Source organism: Eurypyga helias, unplaced genomic scaffold, assembly GCF_000690775.1.
Source record: "Eurypyga helias isolate BGI_N326 unplaced genomic scaffold, ASM69077v1 scaffold8834, whole genome shotgun sequence".
NCBI classification, from domain to species: domain Eukaryota; kingdom Metazoa; phylum Chordata; class Aves; order Eurypygiformes; family Eurypygidae; genus Eurypyga; species Eurypyga helias.
Window position 1 is genome coordinate 19,199 of NW_010248159.1, and position 22,353 is coordinate 41,551.

Sequence of the window (22,353 nt, forward strand, 5' to 3'; positions counted from 1 at the left end):
CTAAAATCTCACCCTGTGTCAGCATGAAAGCTTTACGTTCTCCATCCCCGGAGGTATTGAAGATGGGTGGATGTGGTGCTTGGGCACGTGGATTAGGGCTGGACTTGGCAGTGTTAGCTTTATGGCTGGACTTGATGATCCTTTAAGGTCTTTTCCAACCTAAACAATTTATGATTCCATAGCTGTACAGTCATCTGATAAGCTTGAGGGGAGACCTTCAAATCTGAGGGTGAGAAAGTTCTCTCCTTACCTGCTGTACAAACTTCTGGTCAATGTATCGCTTAGCAATGCTAGGCTGAAAATCCGGGCTCTCCAGAAACCTCAGGAAAAATTCATACACCAGCTACAAACACGGCAAAGAAAACGTCAAAGTCAGGAACCACACCGCAGCACAGATCTCAGCCCCGCCACCACCACCAAGTCAGCAGGACTCTTCACATGCTCTGGAGGTACGAAAGGGAACCAAACCCTAACACATGGCTGCTTAATCACAGCCTCTACCCGAATTTATGGAAAGAGTTACAGTAAGCATCAAGAACACTAATTCCCAGAAGAGTCAAACCTTAATAAATAATCTATTGAAAATATCGCTATTGGACAAAAACCATGTATCACATATTCACATTTCCTACTATACAAAGAACTTGTTACGTAGAAGTTCCTAAACACTTATCGACACTGAGGGTAACATTCAGTGCTCTAGAGGCACATAGTGATGAAGGTGTTTCTGATACTAAGTTTCAGCTGCAAACTCCAAAAACAAGACGACATTAAAAAGTTGAATGAATACACAGAAACTTAAGAATTTGGCTTAGCAGGAGGTTTCTATACTTTGGACACTCAAGGCAAACCAAAGGGAAATCCACAGAGGGTCCTGTAACATCCCTTCTGTTTTGTAGCATGGTATTTCTGTTGAGTTCAAGTCCCATTCACCATGACCCCACCATACCCACAGATGGAAAATCAGACAGGAGACAGAGCTAGCGAGGGCTGGAGGTAGCAGAGAGGCACAAAGAAGCTGGAGAACGAGTCCCATATTTTGGGTCCATCGGAAGTCCAAGACACTACTTCCACAACAAGGGCAGATTTATAACACACGAGGCATCTAAGCCAGACCTGAGAGGAAAGACGTCTTACACTGACACATTCAGGGCTGCTTATGTTTAACCAATGTGGAGTTAAGAACAACGCATCAGTAACCCTACTACAGTGCAATTCAGGTATGTAGAGACATCACTCCCTGCCCTTGTAAAGGAAACCCACGCAGAGCTGTGGTCAGGCGCACAGGCAAGCAATTCAACTACCACCACCACAAGTACTTATTAAACTGAGCGCCAACACCCAGGTAATCCACAATTATGAAGCTCTGGAGATAAGTGCCTGACAATAAGTGCTCTTTACCTGGAAGATCTGAGATGACTGTTACACACAGCCTCAAGGAGGGTGTGCTGTATCTGCAAAGCAGAAGCTCAGGAACACGAGTTCCCCCTCACTCCCTCTTCCCCTCCGACAGACTAACAAGGGCTTATTCGTATCAGCCGTTTAAGTGTATACAGATTCCATGTAACAGAACTGTATAACATCCAAGCTTCCCTGTACAGCCCCCATTTGACTTCTTGCGCACACACACAGTAGCACACAGCTGCACAATAGATGACATCAGACAGTATTTTTAAGAGCCTGGTAATAGACAATCCAATAGTATGATTTTAAGTATTACCACAGTCCATCTTCTGCCTTGGAGATCAACCACAGCAGTTTTACCCCTTCATCAGTGACATCGTGGGATCAAGTGCACCCTCAGCAAGTTTGCTGATGACACCAAGCTGTGTGGTGCTGATGACATGCCTGAGGGAAAGGATGCCATCCAGAGGGACCTGGACAGGCTTGGGAAGTGGGGCCATGTGAACCGCATGGCGTTCAACAAGGCCAAGTGCAAGGTCCTGCACCTGGGTCAGGGCAATCCCAAGCACAAGTACAGGCTGGGTGGAGAATGGATTAAGAGCAGCTCTGAGAAGGACTTGGGGGTACTGGTGGGTGAAAAGCTGAACATGAGCCAGCAGTGTGCGCTGGCAGCCCAGAAGGCCAACCGTATCCTGGGCTGTATCCAGAGAAGTGTGGCCAGCAGGTCGAGGGAGGGGATTCTGCCCCTCTGCTCTGGTGAGACCCCACCTGGAGTGCTGCATCCAGCTGTGGAGCCCCCAACATCAGAAGGATATAGACTGGTTGGAGCGAGTCCAGAGGAGGCCACGCAGATGCTCAGAGGGCTGGAGCACCTCTGCTATGGGGACAGGCTGAGAGAGTTGGGCTTGTTCAGCCTGGAGAAGATCTTCCAGGTGGCTTATAAGACAGACTTTTTAGCAGGGCCTGTTGTGATAGCACAAGGAGTAATGGTTTTAAACTACAAGAGGGCTGATTCAGACTAGACATAAAGGAAGAGCCATGTTATGACAAGGGTGGTGAGGCACTGGAACAGGTTGCCCAGAGAAGCTGTGGATGCCCCATCCCTGGAAGTGTTCAAGGCCAGGCTGGATGAGGCTTTGAGCAACCTGGTCTAGTGGAAGGTGTCCCTGCCCATGGCAGGGGGGTTGGAACAACATGGTCTGTAAGGTCCCTTCTGACCCAAATCAGTCTGTGATACTACTGATCTTCAAGCTGGAAACTAGATAAACACATTAGTGGTTTGTATTGAAATGTGAAACAGATGGCTGGAGGGAGGTTATCAGTGCAGCCTCACAGGGATTAATTCTGGAATTAAGTATTTCTGTAATAAATTCCTATATTTAATATTTCTGTCAGTGACCACAACAAAGACTAGTCATGCATGATAACTGCTTTAGATGAAAATATTGGAATCTACCACCAGGAAAAGGAAAAAGTATGTCATGTTATCAGAAGAGACAAGCTGACCCTGAAGGCCTGGAATAATGACTGCAAATATTTGAGTTTCATCCTGTGAAGTCAGGGATGCAAGAAAAACTCTAAGCATTTGCAAGCCTTTAGGCTGAGAAAGGGTTAACCATCTAAACAATGCAGCCATGGAAGTGACAGATGAAATCCTGGGATATTCCAGGAAGATATTGATAGTACAGATAGAGATGCACATGCTCAAGGAAATTTATTCAAACCTGAGAGGATACAGAGAAGAACCCACTAGAATTATCATGGGATAGAGCATCCTTCACAAGTGAAGGCTGAATTGGCATGTTTTGTTTTTCCTAGAGGACAGGGGGAGGAAGGACAATTACAGCTTCTTTCCATAAAGACATAGGGGGATTGCGATAAACAGCAAGCAGAAGAACGAATTTAAAACAATGCTGTAACATCTTGGTACAGGCTGTCCAAGATCCACTTTAAATGTCAATTAGGATAAAAAGGTGTATCACCTAAAAAATTATCTATAAAACAGAACAAGTCAAAATATTGATTCTCAATACACCGTGACAAGTTTATCAGTTGCCAGTCTCATTTCTCGTCCCGGGAGAGCATGCATCGGTAACCACCTGAACGCCTCATATGAACACATCTAACTCCAGAGCCACGACTGTTGCTGCTGCTCTTAAAAGCATTCAGGGAAAGAAAATTTCGTGCTCAAAAATCCAGTTTGAGCTGTATTGAATTTCTGTGCACTGAAGGAGCATTTATGCAGTTCTGATGCTTACAGAATTGTCTAGCTTCCTGATAATTAGTGCCACCGGTTCTAGAAGACAGAGGTAAAACACATTGAATGACTTCAGAAATCCATGGAGCTTCATCCGAGCCATTTCAGGAAGCAAGCTGCAATGGCCATTTGGGGATAGTCAGCCTCTCCCTCTCCTGTATGCCAACATCTGAAAACTTAATGGCACAACCACAAGGATGAATTGCCCCAGATATCGGCTGCTCCTGGCAGAAAGAGACAGGTAAGCTCAACTTGCTTGAGTTTAACTGAAGCATTACCACTGGAAATACTAAATCAGGGGATAACGGCTAGATATGGTAATTTTGGTTCTCAAAGCAGGTCTGCTTGGGTCAGAGAGCTATGAAGTGTAACTCCTATTACGCTGCTGATCCAATCTTCTTTCTTGTGGAGACCACTAGAGTATTACTGCTTTAAGGTACCAATTCCAGCAACTCTGCAACTCCAAGCTTCAGAATACACAGTGGCTTTAATGCCAACCAGTTCAACCCAGTTTGGCCGTTACAAACCATCGAGTTTCAAGTGACACGCCTTTTACTGAAGGCCCAGGGTCACCTGTTGTGACTACGCACACTGGTAACTTACCAAGCTGTTACCCATCATGTCACTTTATATAGAAATGCCAACAGATTCAAGCAGGGAAGAGATTCTAATTTCCTTTTTCCTTCCAGAAAACTGGCTACCTGACTGCCAGATCAGGACAGAATGGTCAATTTGTCTGTAAGTGAGCAATCCCAAGGCACAGCCAGCCAAACATCCACGCCCCCACAAGCAGTTCTTCAGACTACACTGTAAGTAGTAATGGGGTTTGCTAGGGGGAGGGTGGAATGGGTGTGCCCACCCCCTTCCTCCATACACAAACTTTGACACTTCCAGCAGCTCCATGCTCCTGGAGGGCAATTAGCAAGTTATCAAACTCCAGATTCTACCACCCAGTAGCATGTAAACTGTAAAAGAAAGAGGAAAACACAAACTGTTTCCACTGTACCACAATGAGCGATCTACTCCAAGGACAGGATGAACAATGGATGCAGAAGGGAATCCACAATCGGTGATCAGACAGCCTTGCCAAAACTCATTTGGCAAAAGGCAAAGAAAAAAGCTAAAAATGTGATTTCAAATACTGCCATGGGCTACGAACCTCTTCTGGTTTCTGTGACCAGTTCACTTGTGCTTTAGGCTTTGGCTGAGAGAAACTGGAACTCTTTTTTCCTGTAAGAAGAGCTACAGTTTACTTATGGCCTAAAGTAAACTGAGCTAATGTTTACGGATTTCTCTCCTGAGAGACAGGGGCATTTTGAAGTCAGATGACGCCGCTACGGCATAGAAGAAACATCTGCACAGCCCTTGCACCCTCCCACCACTACAAAGTCAAGCCTCTCCTCTAGTTCAGTTACAGCTATTTCTCCCAGCCACATAAGGTAATTATCACAGCCTTTAACCTGCAGACCTGTTTTTGTGATAACCTGCTTCTTACATGGTTTAAGTCTCAAATACTACCCCTAAGACATACTTTTTACAGCCAATATTAGAGTCCAGTTTTTAAATAAGAGCATTTGTTGATAGGTTAGAACTGTAATACTGTAGGCACAGAGTAGCATTTTAACTCTCCTGAGGGGAGAGAATGGGAGGCAGATGTGGGGCAGCTATTCATCTCCTACCCAGTGCTCAGAGTTGCTACATGACTTGAACCAATACTACTTGCCTGAACTACCCAGGCTATGAACTGGGACGATTACAAGCAATTTAGGTTTGTTTAACCTGTAACAGTGAGTTGAAAACAAACAAAAGAATTAGCAGTATTGCAAGTCAATCATGTGATTGATACAGCAATGCTGTAAAAAAAAAAAATCACGAGATTGGCACAGGAGTGCAACAATAGAATAACTAACCAACTGTCACCAAACAACAACGCCTATATTGTAAAGGTTTTGCACGAAGGGAGGGAAGAGTGGGAAGAACGAGGAGAGATCTATTTCTTGCTTAAGAGACAAATAAAGGCTATTACTCCATTTTTTGTTACTGTCGCAATAAACCAAACTGCTAACATCCACTTGTGTTTTATTGAAGTCGCACAAAAAAGCTGTTCTAGTTCAGAAAACAAGCCTCTTAAGAACACAATCACAAACAATAGCCACATATTTCAGACATACACATTTTAACAGTGCAATCACTCCAATAAAAAGGGTATTTAAGCAACTGGACAACTCACATTCTGCCATATTTATACGTGTTAAGAAAAGCACCACTTCCTTCCCAAGTATAGAAACTCAATTGTATTAAAAAAAGCAATTTGAGTCATTCTCTATCTAGAAGGTGATGAAAGTATCTACTCACAGGCCTTGCCTTACAAGAAGGCTTGAACATAAAGGAACTGCATACCTGTATGTGGGGCCATGAGGCTTCAAGAGTTGGTTCGTCTTCTTCTGGATCAAAATCTGGATTATCACTAGGTGGAAGTGTTCTGAAAATATTAGAACTAATCTGCAAGAGTTAAAAAAATTAGTTTAATTCTATTGCTTTTTATGCTTCCACAGATCATACTTGGCAAGGTAGTGCTTTTATCCTAAAATTACACATAACACCATCTTTAAAAAAGATTAACATAAGTCACTTTTTCCCCACAGAACTGCTAAAGCCGAACAGCCAAAAGTCTGAAACAGGCCAATGAAAACAGTATCTTACCATTTTACAAGTTCATAGCTAGACAGAGTCATGTTTAAATTTTCCCTGAAACCATGAAAGTTACAGAAATTTCAGTTTCCCCTTATAAAGGCCAATTGTTAGGGATGTGACACAGAGCTGAGGTTTTATATAAGACAACAAATGCAGTATGACTAACCAATCACGATTTAAACAGAGCTCTCTTCACGTGTAAGGCACAAAATCCCCAAAACAACTTGAAATTCAGAAACCTAAAATTAGGTATTTCTCACTTTTAACTAAAGAACTGAATATAATACTAAAAGCTGCTTACAATTTTTCACCTTTCACAATTTCAAAATGTTTCAAGGTTTGAGGAAGTCAGAAATACCTGACAATTGTAAGTTTTTGATTTAACACACAGTAAGTTGGGGAAAGAAAACCACACACCCACTGAGAAAATTAGCTACCAAGTTACTTTAAGTACAATGGAGTCATAGCAACTCAATTTCAAAAAGACAATTTTAAAATTATTTCTTTGGCAATTTTTGAGGTATATAGAAGTCTGGATATCATCTTCCCTGTGTCGGAAGAAAAACATCATCTCTTCTGCCAGCTGTGACATACTGGATTTTAAATCTCTTAAACACAAACAACAGAGACCACAAAGTTCATTTTGTTTCTGCATTTTCTACTGTTCTTTTAGGAACACATTTAGCCCAACTTTTCCTTTATCTTTCAAACTCCCCAGACTTTTCGATCAAGTTGGTGTCAAGCAGCTGCTAACCACCCACGCCTACCAAACACAGGAGAAAATGTTTGACAGTTCTCAGTGGCACAGCTTCCACAGAGCCTCCAAGGTGTTTGGAGAACTTTGCAAAAGGACTTTAAAAGACCCTGAAGCCACCCAGCTGGCTCTGCAACAGAAGAACCAGCTGCCTCATTAAACACCATACAGAGCTGTTGCATAAACTGACTTTTCCTTTCCTCCTGTGCGCTTCATTCTGTCTCCTGTCGGCACATGGGGAAGCTGTTGGCCTTCTACTCCAGAGCAGCTGCAGTGTCCTGTACGGACGGGCACTACAGCATCTCCCAGTTAGCTGCACAGCACAAAAGCCCACCCCAAAACAGTACAGGTGTCCTTTAACACTGTAAGCACAGGAGAAACTGGCTGGGGGGGGAAGGCAGAAGAGGAAATGGGAGTCAGAGAATGTGAATTTTTAACAAGCCCATAAACCAAGATGGCAATCCTGGTTCTGCGTACTCTTGCTAGGCATTCAACGAAAACATCCAGCATACAAATCAGTCCCCTATGGAGGCTTCCCTACCTCTGCTTACAAATCGTCTGGTAACACCTCTTGAAAACGCATCCTTTTATTTCTAGATGCGTCCTGAACTGAACCAGTCAACCCTTTAGCACAGAAGGCAAAAATTTTAAGTCCAAAAGAAAGGTACAACCCACTGACTATACTTCTGCACCAAAAACAAATCACAAGCCTCTCAATCAGATCTTTAGGAAATTAATTTTATAGTTTCCACAGCATTCAGTGCTTCCACTAGCATTACTAGTCTGCTGAGGATATATGAAACTTAGGATAAACTCTAACATTTTTATGCACTAGCCTGTCTCCCTACATTAATGGTTCATCTACTTCATTATGTTCAAAACACTTTTGCTTCCCATCTCATTTGCTGCTTCAGGTCCTGCTGATAGCATTGATCAGAAATGTGGCTTGGATTAAAACCCCTGAGATTTTTCTAGGGGCAAGTTCTTCTTGATATCCTCTCATTACTTATAACATCCCTTCTCCTTCCTAAGCAGGGTCTTATCCCAAAACTGCAATGTGAGAAATACAAATCATGCAAGGCTCTTACAGCTGGAGAGGTTTCCAGAGAAACCCAGCATTAGCTTTCTAAATTACACCTCAAATTTTTGTGAAAGCAACATCTGAAAATGTGCCAGTTAGTGTATCAGCACACAGCAATTAGATTTTAAAGCAAAAAAAGGGGAGGTGGGGGAAGAGATTCTCTTATTGCCTGTACGCTTCCCAAGGAGCTAAGCCTTTAGAGAAGTACTAGATTTAACTCCAGCTTCTGGGTGTGCCGATAGGGATACCTGCTTTTTTTTGAAAATCTGAATTCACAGCTTACGGGAGGTACTAGGACAAGCTCATCTGCATGGGATTTTTATATGAGGGGAGGTTGGCAGGCTCAAGGAGATGGTGGAGTAACATGTAAACCGTTACTGTTTATGTCCGTTACTGGACATTTCTGTTGCGCTCCCAAACCTCAAGGCTAGAGCTTTCTCACTTCCCTGGGAGTTTTAAAACTTGAAATATTCACAGTGCTAAACCCTAATTTGCTGTTAGCTTCAGAGTACTTTCAAGTGAGCATTCCCAGAGAAGACACTAGTAGTTTTAGATGACCTAGGAGGTAGGTGCACAGACCACTGTGCTACCGCTTCAAAACCACTTGTAAGCAAAGCTTCCTCGGTTTTTAATTCAAAGGCTTTGGCAAAGGAATTATAGGAAAAATCAGGTTGCCTGGGGCAACAAAAACCATTGTGTCCTGTGCATCTGCCTAACCAGATTATTTTTTATGAACTTGTTCTACCCTTAGTGGCTTTCAACCAGTCATTGAGTCCTTTCAACCAGTGCTCCCTCAGGATCCGTCCAAGCAGAGCAGGGTCAACCTCCCAAGCCAGTACTGTGTGGTGGCGGCCCAGCAGCCATCGTGGTAACAGAGACTGTGTGATGGGAAGGGATACCAGGCAGCCTCCTCACCTGCACAGACCCACCTAAGCACTGGTCAGGAACAACTTATTTTCCTCTCGATATCTATGAGGGATTGTTGACTTTGCCTCCCCAAGACTTGGGTACCTCCAGGGAAACTGGGCTGCTTCCTCTGCAAGCTGGAAGAAGGGTGTCCCAGGCCTAGAAAAAAAACTGCCTCCTCTCCCGCCACTGATGCCACTCTGGCTTTTCTGAGGGAATTTCTGTTGGCTGTTCCTTTACTACCAGCCAGATGATAGCTGGGTTTACATTAAGACCGATTCCGACTTTTTCATCCCCAAACCACTATCCTTCAAACTCTGCAAACACTTGAATGCTTTTTCTTTTAATGTAGTAACACTGAACAGTCTAAAAATTTTTTAAATTATATTTTTTAAACCTCATAGAAGATTTGCTACAATGAGAGGCCTCGAGCCTGACACACATGCTGCTTGGAGGGAGAGACCCGTCCAAAGTTCTTTCTGAAAGCTGGTACTTCGTCCTAATTCACAGCAAAGACCTTTGCTGCTGCCAGTTGCCAGGGAGACTAGGAATACTGTTCAGGCTTGGAGGGATCTTTTGTCTCAAGCTCTGAAAGCTCTCACTGAGCATTTCAGGCCTTCTTCGGTTTCTGTCATTTTAGAGGAGAAATTTGTTACTGAAGGAAAAACAAGCATCCACACAGCCCAATCATTTGCACAACAACAATAACCTCAAAAGAACAGCTCAGCAACACCTTATCTCCAAGAAAAGAAAACAACTTAAATACAAAAGAAAATTTCCCTTCAGCAAGTATGATAGGGTAGTTAGTAAACTCTTTCTTCTAAGAGGAGGCTACAGAGGGCACACAGAGCAAGAAAATACTGCTAGGATTCAGGCCTGCTGCCACCATTAGCAAAAAAAAAAAACCACACCAAAGAAGTATTCTGTCCTTTATTTCTTGTGTAGACGTATTCTGTCCTTTATTTCTTGTGTAAAAACCATTTAGGACAGAAACACAGATCCTTAAATACCACACAACAAAAACTATACAATGCAGCCCAGTGTCCTAAATGTTCTGTAAAATATAACAAGCATCTGGTGAAACAGTCAAAATGATTAAAAGTGTTTCAATAATCCTGGCCCTTCAGTATAATGGCAAAATTTCTACACTTAATTATATTAAAGATCCCATCTTCCATATCAGCTGCTCACAGAAAAAACAACACACACACAAACCACCCAAAACGCACCAAGAGACAAAATAAAGAAAACCTTAAGAAAAAATAGCTTGAACTGTATAGAAAACCACAGAAGTCATAGGCTGTATTTGAACTGGTCTGCTTATACTCCCAGTAGCTACTTTGGAAGTCAGCACTGTGCCTACTTAAACTTAACCAGAGTTCAGAGAACCTAAACACAGACACTAAACAGCATTCCTTTTACATTTCATATTTCTAGAAAAAGCAATTTTAAAATATTGCAGATTATTGTCAAATGTCCTTGGGTTGCATTCCCTGTACATGGAGTACAGGCATCTCAAACATCAGTTACAGTGCTTTTGAAAATACGTATAAAAGCCTAAGAAAGTCAGCAGATAACGACCACAAATATTTGGTTGCTTATTCAACAGGCCATTTCTAGAAATTGCACGGTACAAGTCATCCTGTGGTTTACGAGTAAACTACTTGGACTACTCTAGCACAGCTCTCCAAGGCCAAAACAATAGCAAACAGCCTTACAAAGTATTTACAAAGCAGAGTTGCTTTCTTACACCTTTCTGTTGACACTAGTACCTGCAAGTAGCTTTACTGGAAAGCTTTAGCCTGTCATTCCACTGCCATCCCTAAAGAGAGATGGGCAGCACTGAAACATTGCCGTTTTCTGAATGAGAACTTCAAAGCTTACCCAGACTCCAAGCTGCCATTTCTGCAATATACCCTTCTTTTGTTTTAATTAATGGGAATGCATCATATTTCAGCTAATAATTAAAACTTATAAGTTGCTTGTTTTTACAAGCTTTCCTAAAGAATTTTGTAAAGCCAAGTTCACATTAATGAATTACATTACATTGTATAAGCAGAATAACCAACAGCAATTCTCAGTTAGACACCAACAGAGTCATGAACCACTTGAGATATTTCACTAAAATTCAAAACATAACAGCATTCTACTTACCATTTTCACTATGTCAGCATAAGCTGATTCAACAATCACTCCACGATTTGTTGAAACATACTCAACCAGTTCATTCAGTGTTGCTCTCTTAATTTCTTTGCTTTTCAGGTCTGAAACAGAGTCCATGAAGTCAAAGAGTACACAACACTGTTGCAACTTCTGACAAAAAAGATCTTGCTGTTCATTAAAGGTGGCATCTGTAAAAGAAGAAAGACCAAACCAACACTTAAAGTCTGTAGAAGCAAACTGAGGATTTCTATTTTGTTGGCTAAAATTTGCATCGTTATCGTTTTTATGGGGAAGAGAGTATGCTCTACAGGCAGCAAATTAATAGCCAGTACTGTCAAAACTGAAGTAACTGGTTTGTATTTCCTTATATTTATTGTATTTATGCATTATTGTTAGGTATGCACTGTTAAGTGCGTTAGAATGAGAGACCCACCATCCACAACTTATGTTTATCCGTTATTTCTTGTATGAAACATACGGCAGTAAATACCTTTACAGAAAACGAGTTCCTGAATTGACTTTATTTGAAACACAGACAGTAATAAGCACCAACTCTCACTCACCAAGAGTCATACACAGCAGCAGTGCATCATACTAACCTTTCATTCATCCGATTTGTCTCATTCTGCTCCCTAATCTTTATTATGTAACCTGCTTAAAAACTGTAAAATCTGCTTTGAAGGAACCTTGTCTTTTTACCCCAGTGCAAAATACTTCACATACTTTTGACACCATGTGATGAGTGCTTCTCTTACGAATCAACTCCAGTATTTCAAAAGGATTAATCCTGAACTTTCATGCTTGGGTCTAAATAATTTATTACAAACTTAATCATGTAATGTTTCCCAGCTTTTTTGGCCTATTAAGACAGCATGTTTGGCTGTGACTTGGCATTTTCATTTTAGAGTGCAGTTTCTCTATAAGCTGATAAGCAAAATTCCTCCATTAGTATTTCACATTAGCTCTAAAAAAGATGGCTTAAGTACAGTATACTTCAAAAATTTAACACTTAATCCTTAAAATATTGTAACTGTTTGAAGAGTTGCATGATCACAACAAAAGCAGCCATGGTTTTAACAAACAAACAAAACCTGTCTACAGCCAAACTACTGATCCCTTGGCTTCATTCATTCACTGCTGTACTGATATTAGCACTACTGTTTCATCTTAATGAAATGATCATGACAAGAAAAAAGCAGCTGCCTTGTAACACCAAGTATTGAAAAACCTTAAATCTCACTAAAATCTGAACATATCAAAAGATCTTCAAACAAAAGAGAAGTGTGAGATTATTCTAATTAAGCTTCATCTTAAATTTCTAAGTTTAACAACTCAAACACTCTTAGATAATGCCAGGTCCTCAAGCTTCTTACCAAAACACTTCCATTTAGTGGCTGGAACAACTACAGACAACAGTGGTTGTAATATTTAGTAATTACCTGATAGAATTCTTTCATTTCCACAAGCAAAAAGTAATTGCTGAAATGGACTAAAACGCCTCCACTGTAATCCCAACTGCTCGCTCTGTCCTGAAAGTTCAAACACCAGGACGTTGTATTGTATTCCCTTTCCCCATCTGACAGTTACGATCCTATTAACTGAGCATAACAACTTCAGTGAGCTTTTGGAAAAGAGCTAGCAATTAGTACTCCCTCATAAAGAACAATTCATACTTTTGAATGTTAAATCTGCAGTTTTCACCATTTTTTCTTTCAAACAGAAATCTTGCAGGATGCTTATTTTGCTCCGATAACCACAAAAGACATGAATCGTTACGCTCTGCAAAGTAACGAACATCAGCTGTAAAAACAGTTGTAAGTTACATAACATCTCAGCTCGGATCCTCTAATATTCGACAGCAGATTGCATGAGTAAGTGTTGTATCATAGCAACAAGGCAATAACAGTGACATGCCGAGGATAAAATCTAAAAAGCCTAATTTAAGGAACCCACACAGGGAGGATGGTGTCTTTTGGCCCCAAGCTGACAGCCAGACTCAAACAGGACTCAAGCCTGTTCTTATTTTTCCTCACCAAACTTAACTATACTCCCAAGTCACAACAGCCCAGCAGCGGGACTCAGCTAACACACTGTATTTAGTTGATACTCGATAACACAAAGTATCAACCAAAATTTACCAAGTTTCAAAAACCAGCAGACAGCATCCATACACTCCTAACGTGGTTAAACCAGAGTAAAGGCCCAAGGTTAAAAGCAAGTAAGAAGACAAAATTATCAAATCACTTATTACCTTCCTTAGAATATCAAAGAAACCCCTGCATTAGCCCCTTTCAGTTAGACTTTAGAGATCCTATCTCTCTTGCCATGCATCACCAGCCCATTTCATCAGCAATCTGATCTATCTCAATTAGACAGGATTTCTCAAATGAAAAACCTGCCCATTAATCTGGTTTGTTACTCATACCATTCAAAGCAAGACCAAAGAAAGTATGTTCTTCTACGCATACATCCATTTTCCACACGTATAAAAAGATTCATGAAATAAGACCTGTGCAAGAGGTGAAAATTATGTGCAAGCATGGCAATAAATAAGGTACAGGAAAGTCAGTTCTGTTCTACCAGCACTACTTGGCTCCATGCACTCAATCCCTGCTTGACACATCACACATTCATCATGGGAGCGTCATGAGAGGTAACATGGGAACCATCAAGTGATTTTTTGGGAAAATCTGTTTGTCAGACAACATTCTTTAGCCTTGTCTTTAAACATCCTTTCCAGCACAACAGAAGCTTGACAACCATATGCCATGATAAAACCGCACTGCCACGGTTTATTCCAGTTCTGTGAATCGACTAAACCGTGCCACCATAACTGCATCAACATCAGAGTTCCACCTTTAGTAGTTAACAACCCATGGTATGATTTTTAAGCCAGTTTTAATTTAACATCTACCAAGATTTACACTATAGGTCTGAAGTTCAACATAACCGTTTCTCTTCAAATACCCCAAATACCATAAGGACCATAGAACAGGTTCCAAGCAGACAGTGGAGGCCTCAGTGAAATAACCCTGTTGACAGGCTATATTTTGAAGTGGAATGGGGGGCAGGGGGAGGATTAAAATTAAGCCCTAATTCTATTACCAGGCTGTCACTGAATTGCTGCGTGTTGTTGGGAAAGACACTTCAGGGATAAAGCAGGAGGCATGGAGGGCTGGGGACGGGCAAACCACAAGGAAGTCTTAAACAGGAGCAAAGACATTTAATCTTATTTGGACAAGTGTTACAATGCCTACATTAAACCCCACCCCAGAAAGTGATCTACATGCTGCCTGATCCAGCATAATCGATCGCCTCAACTTTATTTCCTAGAGGCTGCTCGGCAGAAGGATGATACAGGAAATTCTTTACATCTGCTGTTACATTCTTGGTTGGCTGGTCATCAGTTGATCCGAGGTCCTCAGCAAGGTAGTAATCAGGCTTTAGGCAGCTACAGAAAGCTGATTCTTAATGGGATATGATGGTAGGAAATCCTAGAGACAAAAAGCATCCATTCAACACCAGAATAATTATTGTAAATTATCAGCCACTTTAACTATGACTCTTTCTAAGGATATTCATTGCCTCTGGTCATTTCCACAATAGACAGTTTTGTAACCGATTAAATTAGTCCGTTTGACCTTGCACTTCATAACATTGAAATTCTCAGACTATTTCTACTATTTACAAAATCCTGACCATCACCGACAGTAGCTGTAATATCCAAGGATATAAAGATACCAACAGGTTGACTTGGAAGTTCTGCCTGAACTAGTTATTAAACATTAAAACTGCGTGATTGTACAGGTTTGTCTTTAAATCCAAGGCTTTCAAACAAGGTCATCAATTCAAGCCTAAGCATGGCTATTGAGTTGAAGCATGATTTTTTTCAGGGAGGGCCCAAACAGACTATAGATAGTGACAGTTCATGGTCATTGACCAACCTCACTAGTATATCACTGGGGAGACAAAACACTACCACATCACCAGCCAGGGAACTACAAGGACAACTTCCCACAGTATACTTCATATGTTTACAGGCATTTCTCCCAGAAGGAAAAGACAGACTTCTCCTTTCTCAACATACTTGTTTACATAAGACCTTCTGTACAAAGCCAGAGAACCTAACATAATCCTTGCTCCAGTAGCAGGAACTAGAATCTAAGTCCACAAAAACTCCACTCTCACCTACACAAACCGAATGTTCAGAAGTATGTACGTTCCCCACCAATACAAAATAAATACAAACATTCTTGAAGTTTCCTTTTTTTAACCTCTCTAAATATTTCTACTTCTTCCTGAAAAAGCTACCCCAGAAGGGTGCAGAAGCCAGAGAAGCAACCATGAAGTTTTCCTCCGACAGCCTCTTGAAGCAGTTCACATACAGCCCTTTCAAACACTTAAGACAACGATATTATGGAATCAAGTACTGCATCTCTCCTTATGGTAAACTGAACTTGGTAGGCAATCCTACACTTCTACACAATTCCCTACCAACCTGAAATACAGACAAGGACCGATACATGACGAGGATTGTGCTGTAGTTACATGCCAGAGTGTGGAGTCTGGCATTTAGTCTCTGCTGCCCACTTACACATGCTGTACTACACGCAGCTGTACTCAGTGGTGCAGGCATCTGCTAAAGCAGAATGAAGCCCTAACACTGACATGGAGAGAGGAGCACAAGTACTATGAGGCATCAAGTGTTGGGTTGCTTTGCTTTTTTATTTATTTCCTCACAACAGAGAATCACCACAGTTGTACAGCCTGCTCTTTCCGAGATAGAATTAGTCTGGAAAGGGTTTAGTCTGGTAAACTCTGGCCTAGCCTACATAAATCAAACATAGGGAGTGCCTGTTTAACCTAAATTTAGATTTATTTTTGTCCTGGGGAGTTCTCATCTGCATCAAGGTGTCAGTATTTGTGTTACAGGCACATGGTAAAGCCTCGTTGAAAAATGGAGTTTTGATGCAACTGATGTTACAACAGGGGACAAAGAATATGTTTCCAGGTCCTCAGAAGACTACATGTGCAGCCTGACAGGCAGCAAAATAGATGGCTGACAATGAAAAGAAGAGAGGTCTTTCTCCCTGCTACCCCCTTGCCATTTATTCCTCCCTCCCTCCTCTGCTCCCAGTCACATCCATCCTTCAACACTGGCTCTGGAACTTGTCAGACCCTCCTGTGAGCTGCTTAACTCAATAACATGGCCATATTAGCAAGGGTAAACAGCTTCTGGAAGAGCCTGATGTGCATCATCTCTGGCAGAAGATTAGTGATGGGAGCAGAAACTCCCTTCAGCTGCTGCGAGCTGTTAAGTTAGTTCACCATCTCCTTTGGAAGCACATCATCCAACTGCAGAGGTATGAGATAACAAAGCGTAGGTAGTATTTTTCAGTTAACTACTTTTCTGAGTAATACGCTGTTGTGTTTTTTTTAATCACTTTAATCTCCTTTTTAAAGGAAAATGTAGCCACTGTATAACATCTCACAGTATACTTGGCTATACTGCTAGGCTGTAACATTCTCCAGTAACTCCATACACCCGTAAGAGAAGTTCCCACAACTGCAGCTTTTGGTAGCTCAACAGCCCAACTGAAACTGGTGAGGCTACTCGGATGAGCACTCACACAGCACCTTGGGTATCCAGGGAATCTTGTCACCAGTATTTTCAGGCTTTCCACACAGAGTTTGCCACCCTAAGGAATAAGTACCATTTCTTTAATAGACTAGAGTTGTAGGTTTTATCCCTGCCCCCTGCCATCCAGAATTTGACAGCATGTATTTTCAAATTACCTGTTACCCAAAAGTCTACAGCTGATGCTGGAAGGGGCTGAATAAATTCCTGTGTTTTCAATAAACAGAGCTCCGGTTTCCCAGCTCAGATAAGGGAGTCTGATAGAACATTACACACTTACAACAGGGAGATAACCAGCTCCCTGTAGAGCAGTCCGTTTGTTCACTAGAGTAGGAGGTTTGGAAGACAAAGTAGAACAGTATTTGCAAACATCATGCTACAAGGCAATTCATACTACATACAGGAGGTAACCAAAGCAAAGACTTAGCACAGAATTAAAGGTACAGAAGGCACACTGATCAGTCCTACCTGGACCCGCGTGCCCTTACTAACACTTAACCTCTTCATTTCAGAAACAAAAAGGACTGCAAAGGGGCAGTCAAGATAACCAGCTGAGCTTCTGCTGTACTTCCACTTATAGGCAAGAGTGCAAGTCCTGCCTGACAACCATGAGATCCACAGGAACAATACTTCCAAATTCTACTGCGACACTCTAGTTGCTCAACTGTCCCTACAGCATGTTTTACCCAACTCAATATACACCCTTCTCCAACCACTTGTGCCAAGTCAAATTAAAACTGCCAACACCAACCTGCTAAAAAAAAAAATCATACAACCATCCAAGTCAATTTCCATTTTCTCTTGAAACAGCTAAAAAAAAAATTCACAAATTTTGCTCATTAGAAATTTAAGATTAATTCTCTGAAACATGCCAGGGAAAGGGAAAAACATTAAAAATAACACATTAGAGGTAAAACCAGATGCGTATAATGATCAACAGGGACTTTTATTCTCACACAACATCATGGTTTATCAAGTTAGTTATAAAGCCTAGGCTAAAGATAATTTTGAAGTCGTTTACTAAAAGTGCTCCTGGAAAGCTATCTTCCATCCAGTAACAGCTTGTTTGTTCAGACAGTCTCATCTGCCATTCCACGTGGCCAGCAGTTGACCTTAACAAATCAGCCCAGGAAATCTGAAAAGCCGACCCTGATCTAACATCTGTCACATTCTGTGATACGACTCCCTGTCGTGATGGCAAACTGCAAGTGTCTTACCTAGACTGTTTCTACCATCTTCCAAGCTTTCCTATCATCTCATGTAGTTAAGATTCTCCAGCTACTAGCACATTAAATCCTTTGATTTTAATGAAGATTTGAGTAAACCAAGACACTTTAGACAGTAAGCACTACTCTGCTTGCATATTAATAGCCCCATTTCCTACTAATTACAGAAGAGAACGTGCAGTCAGATGCAAAAGGTAATAGAAATTATTCTCTTGGTCCCCAAAGACACTAGTAATCACATCTGCCATGATTCACCTCATTTCTACCACACTTCCTCAAAAAGGTGAAGTAAAGCACCACTGATTTCTTAACCAACCCACACAACCAACCCATACCAACCACTGGAACAGGAACATAAAACACCCTGAAGTCATCCTTAACAAAAGGTACAACTCAGTCAAACAATACGTTTCCTCCAGAGCACACCACCACTTCAGAAATGAACTGAAATTCAGCTACATGCAACAAAAGGAGGAATCCAGAAGAACAAAAATTGACCCATGACCTGACACAGTTGATTCAATGCTGCTTTTGAAACTCCTGAGAAGCTGAGCAACTGGACTAGGGTTAACTGTATGCACGTTCCACTTCTTACACAGCTGTAGTATAGGTTTTCACAAAACCATTATGCTACTCCTCTTGTATTTGAAACAAGCTTCCTTCCACCAGTAAGCCAACTCTTATGTTCCCCAGTGCATTTGTTTGGTTTTGGCATACACAGCTACTGTATTTGCTGTCTTCATTTAAAAACCATCAGGCAGTTTTAGTGACTGATCACATGCCAGGTCAGACCTATCTTGAATACAGCCAGAGGCTCTTAGGATTCTCTCCTGCACATCAGGCATCATAAATAATGGGCTCACTGGCTTGACAAAGGTGTAAGCTCATGATTATTAATTTAAATAAGATCACTGTTACTTAAGAAGCCTGCCTCGAAGGAAGATAGTGCTAACTTTAAAGGTGATAAATCCTATCACAAAGGTTGCCATTTACGTTGAGATTCTAACTTAAAATTACAAGAGTTGATACAAAGGCATATGAATTTAAATCCCTTTCCCAAAACAGAAAATACAAGTCCTAAATAACTTTTGTTCTACTGAAATGCCACGAAGGTTTTTGTTATGGTAAAACACACATGCTTTCAAGAAATCCTCCTAACAAAAGGGCAAATAAAAGTCAGAGTCCTGGGGGTATAAAGAGGTCTCTTTTTAAAGACTAACTCAGGTTACACTGCATTTAGGCACAAGCTGAAAGCACGCACAGAGGCTGGTGCACAACTCTTTAGTCCTGGTAACCCAGCGTGCAACAGGAAAGTTACCCACAAGCAAGACCCAAGAGACTACAGACCAAGTTTCCGAGATGGTCGAACCAGAAAAGGTCAGAATTGACAATTGGTATGATGCTGCTTGTTCCTGACATGCAAACTGTCACTTTCTCCCAAACACAAGCACTTGCTCTTACAGAAACTCCGTTGATTGGAGTGCAAGTATTCAACACAGTTTTGGGTTTTCACATGTAATTTGAAGATTTAAAACAACACTTCAGGTTGTGACAAGGTGGACTCAAGGCACTGTTTCACACCTACCCTGTGAAGAACTGAAAGAACCTCTGAGCAGCTCTACTCCCTATGTTACCCCCCCAGCAGCTGCAGTACTCTGCAGGTACATTGCCAGGGGATAAAGACAGCTGGAAGACAGGTGACCAAGTTGGCTGCCACAGGGACCCAGTCAAAGCTTAAGCTCAATAACCATTATACAGTACTGGATTAAAAACATTCTCTATTCATAGGAACATCACCACTCTGCTTGACCAGAAGACCAAAACAAATTGATTTGCACCTTTTAAGCTTGAAAGGACAGAAACTGTACTTACAGTTGGAACAAGTCCCCTCTCTATTAAGTCAACTGCAAAACTGCTGCCTGACTGAAATTATGGTATTTTAGTTAGACTGGAAACACAGGTAAAATCCTGCTTATGCTGCTTTCAGTGACCAAGCTCCCACTGACCTCAATGGGAACAGATCATGCCTGAGCTGATAAATATTCAAGCACTTGCAGGATCTCTTTACCCACTTCAATTAACCGTTTAGCATTTATAAATAAGAGGTTGAGTTACCTTTTTTTTTCCCCAATCACTTTTAGCCATACTCAAGCAGTTATGTTTTATCAAAAAATGTAAACATGAAGTGTTCAGTAATGAGGGATCCTACACTTAAGCATATTCCCATTCCACAAAATCTCTTAGCTATATTTAAACTCATTTACACCATTTTGATGTACTGAATTTTCTTTGCTCCTGCTTCCTACTCTTAAGGGAAAATACATAAAAATATATATTACCAAACCTTGTCATTCCTGCCTGCACTGTGGGACCCAGCCTACACCTCCCCCCTCCCCAGGGAGTTCTAACATATGCATCTTAATCATTAATATTTTGAGATGAAAAATTGTTTTCCTACAGGATCCAACAACACTGAGCTGCATAAATTTCACATATAATTCAAAACCTAAGTGCAATTCTCATCATTTTTTTCCTGTTACATACACATGGAACTCAAATTTATGCTGCTTAACAGCCCTTCAGTCTTACACATATGTTGTACTTAAATTAAAAATTCTATGCTTACTTAAAAACATCACATGCTTCTCAAAAACTTTACCTAATTACACCAAATTGGAACTTTTAAACCCCATTCTCCCCCAAACACACACACACCTTCCCATAGAATTTTACTTGGGAAGAAATTAAGTGAAAGCTGTGCTGCTATTTTTTAAATGACCAACCATCCACAGAAACAAAGTAACCTCTCAAATCACTTCTAAAAGTTTGCTTGTTTATGCAGGGGTGTACCCTGCTAATTCTCAAATACAGCAATAGCACCAATCCCGGAATGGTTTGGGCTGGAAAGGACCTTACAGACCATCTAGTTCCACCCCCCCCTGCCATGGGCAGGGACCCCTTCCACTAGACCAGGTTGCTCAAAGCCTCATCGAGCCTGGCCTTGAACACTCCCAGGGATGGGGCATCCAGAGCTTCTCTGGGCAACCTGTTCCAGTGCCTCACCACCCTCTCTGGGAAGAACTTCTTCCTGATATCCAATCTAAACCTCCCCACTTTCAATTTAAACCCATTACCCCTTGTCCTGTCACTACAGGCCCTTGTAAAAAAGTCCCCTCCAGCTCCCTTGTTGGCCCCTTCAGGTACTGGAAGGCACAATAAGGTCTCCCCGGAGCCTCCTCTTGGACACAGAACTCCAGGTGGGGTCTCACAACAAAGCTGTTTCCCCCATCATAGTCAGACAAATTGCTGTGACTTCTTATTCCTGATCTCCTTCAGATCAGCCCTCCTGGCCCATGCTATACTGTCCTTCTCTAAACTGCTCACCCCACCGACTCTTTCAGTGCTTCTGAGAAAATCTGCTGTGCTGCTTTCACCTCCATTATCCAGAGCTTGTCAACTCTTCAAGTGTGGGATGGTCTCAGATGCAAACTTTTGTTCAGTAACTTGAAAAAGTGAACTTGTGTAACACATTGGATGTTTTCCTGTTGTGGTAGGGAGTAGCTTTAATGCCTTTCATTCTCAAAGATTTAAAAATGACTTATTAGAATTAGAATATCTTCCTTTTGCAGCACCACTCTTGAATATACAATGTGCAAATACAATTTTCATTGTTCCTTGCACCTTGACCTTCCAGCAAAATTCTTATTTCTCTTCTGAACCCTACTGTAACAATGAAGCTGACAAAAACTATCAGTTTAACCAAAGCTTTCCTTGGTAAGAGTGAGAAACAAGGACAAAGAGAGGGAACTTGTGATGAGAATAAGACTAAAACCTTTTCCCAAAGGCAGCTGAGCAACACACCACCAGTCTTTTTTTGTTAAATCTACGGCCTTTTCCCTCCACCATATTCACAGCAGCAAAACATGGTACAACTTTAGCAGGCTACAAGTCACCTACAATTCTGATCAGGCTGCTGTCTCTTCCTACAGCCTCCATACCCTTAAAATACTAAGGCCTAGTATCCTGCATCTACATTTCAGCCTCTCTCAGCTTCACTCCCCATCCACAACGTAGAGCAGCCAGAAACAGTGCTACTAAACACAATGACTTAAAGTGAATTTCATGCTCTAATCACGGTCACTGCAGTTATGTTCTCATTTTTAAATTCTCAAGTAAACACTCATTCAATGAACCAACTTAGCTGCAATCAATTCCTGATGCACAGAACAA

The 22,353-nt window shown here is 41.4% G+C and overlaps 1 protein-coding gene across 1 annotated transcript in view; it reads right to left on the reverse strand.

Annotated features, from left to right (window-relative positions):
- PPP2R5A (protein phosphatase 2, regulatory subunit B', alpha) overlaps nt 1-22,353 on the reverse strand; it is a 41,297-nt gene that overhangs the window by 12,545 nt on the left and 6,399 nt on the right. Inside the window, exons 2-4 of the mRNA XM_010150965.1 lie at nt 11,251-11,447; nt 6,062-6,163; nt 251-343 (exon numbers count right to left, since the gene is read on the reverse strand). Coding sequence (XP_010149267.1) covers nt 251-343; nt 6,062-6,163; nt 11,251-11,376 — 321 coding nt within the window. The 5' untranslated portion in view covers nt 11,377-11,447. The remainder of the gene's footprint in view (nt 1-250; nt 344-6,061; nt 6,164-11,250; nt 11,448-22,353) is intronic.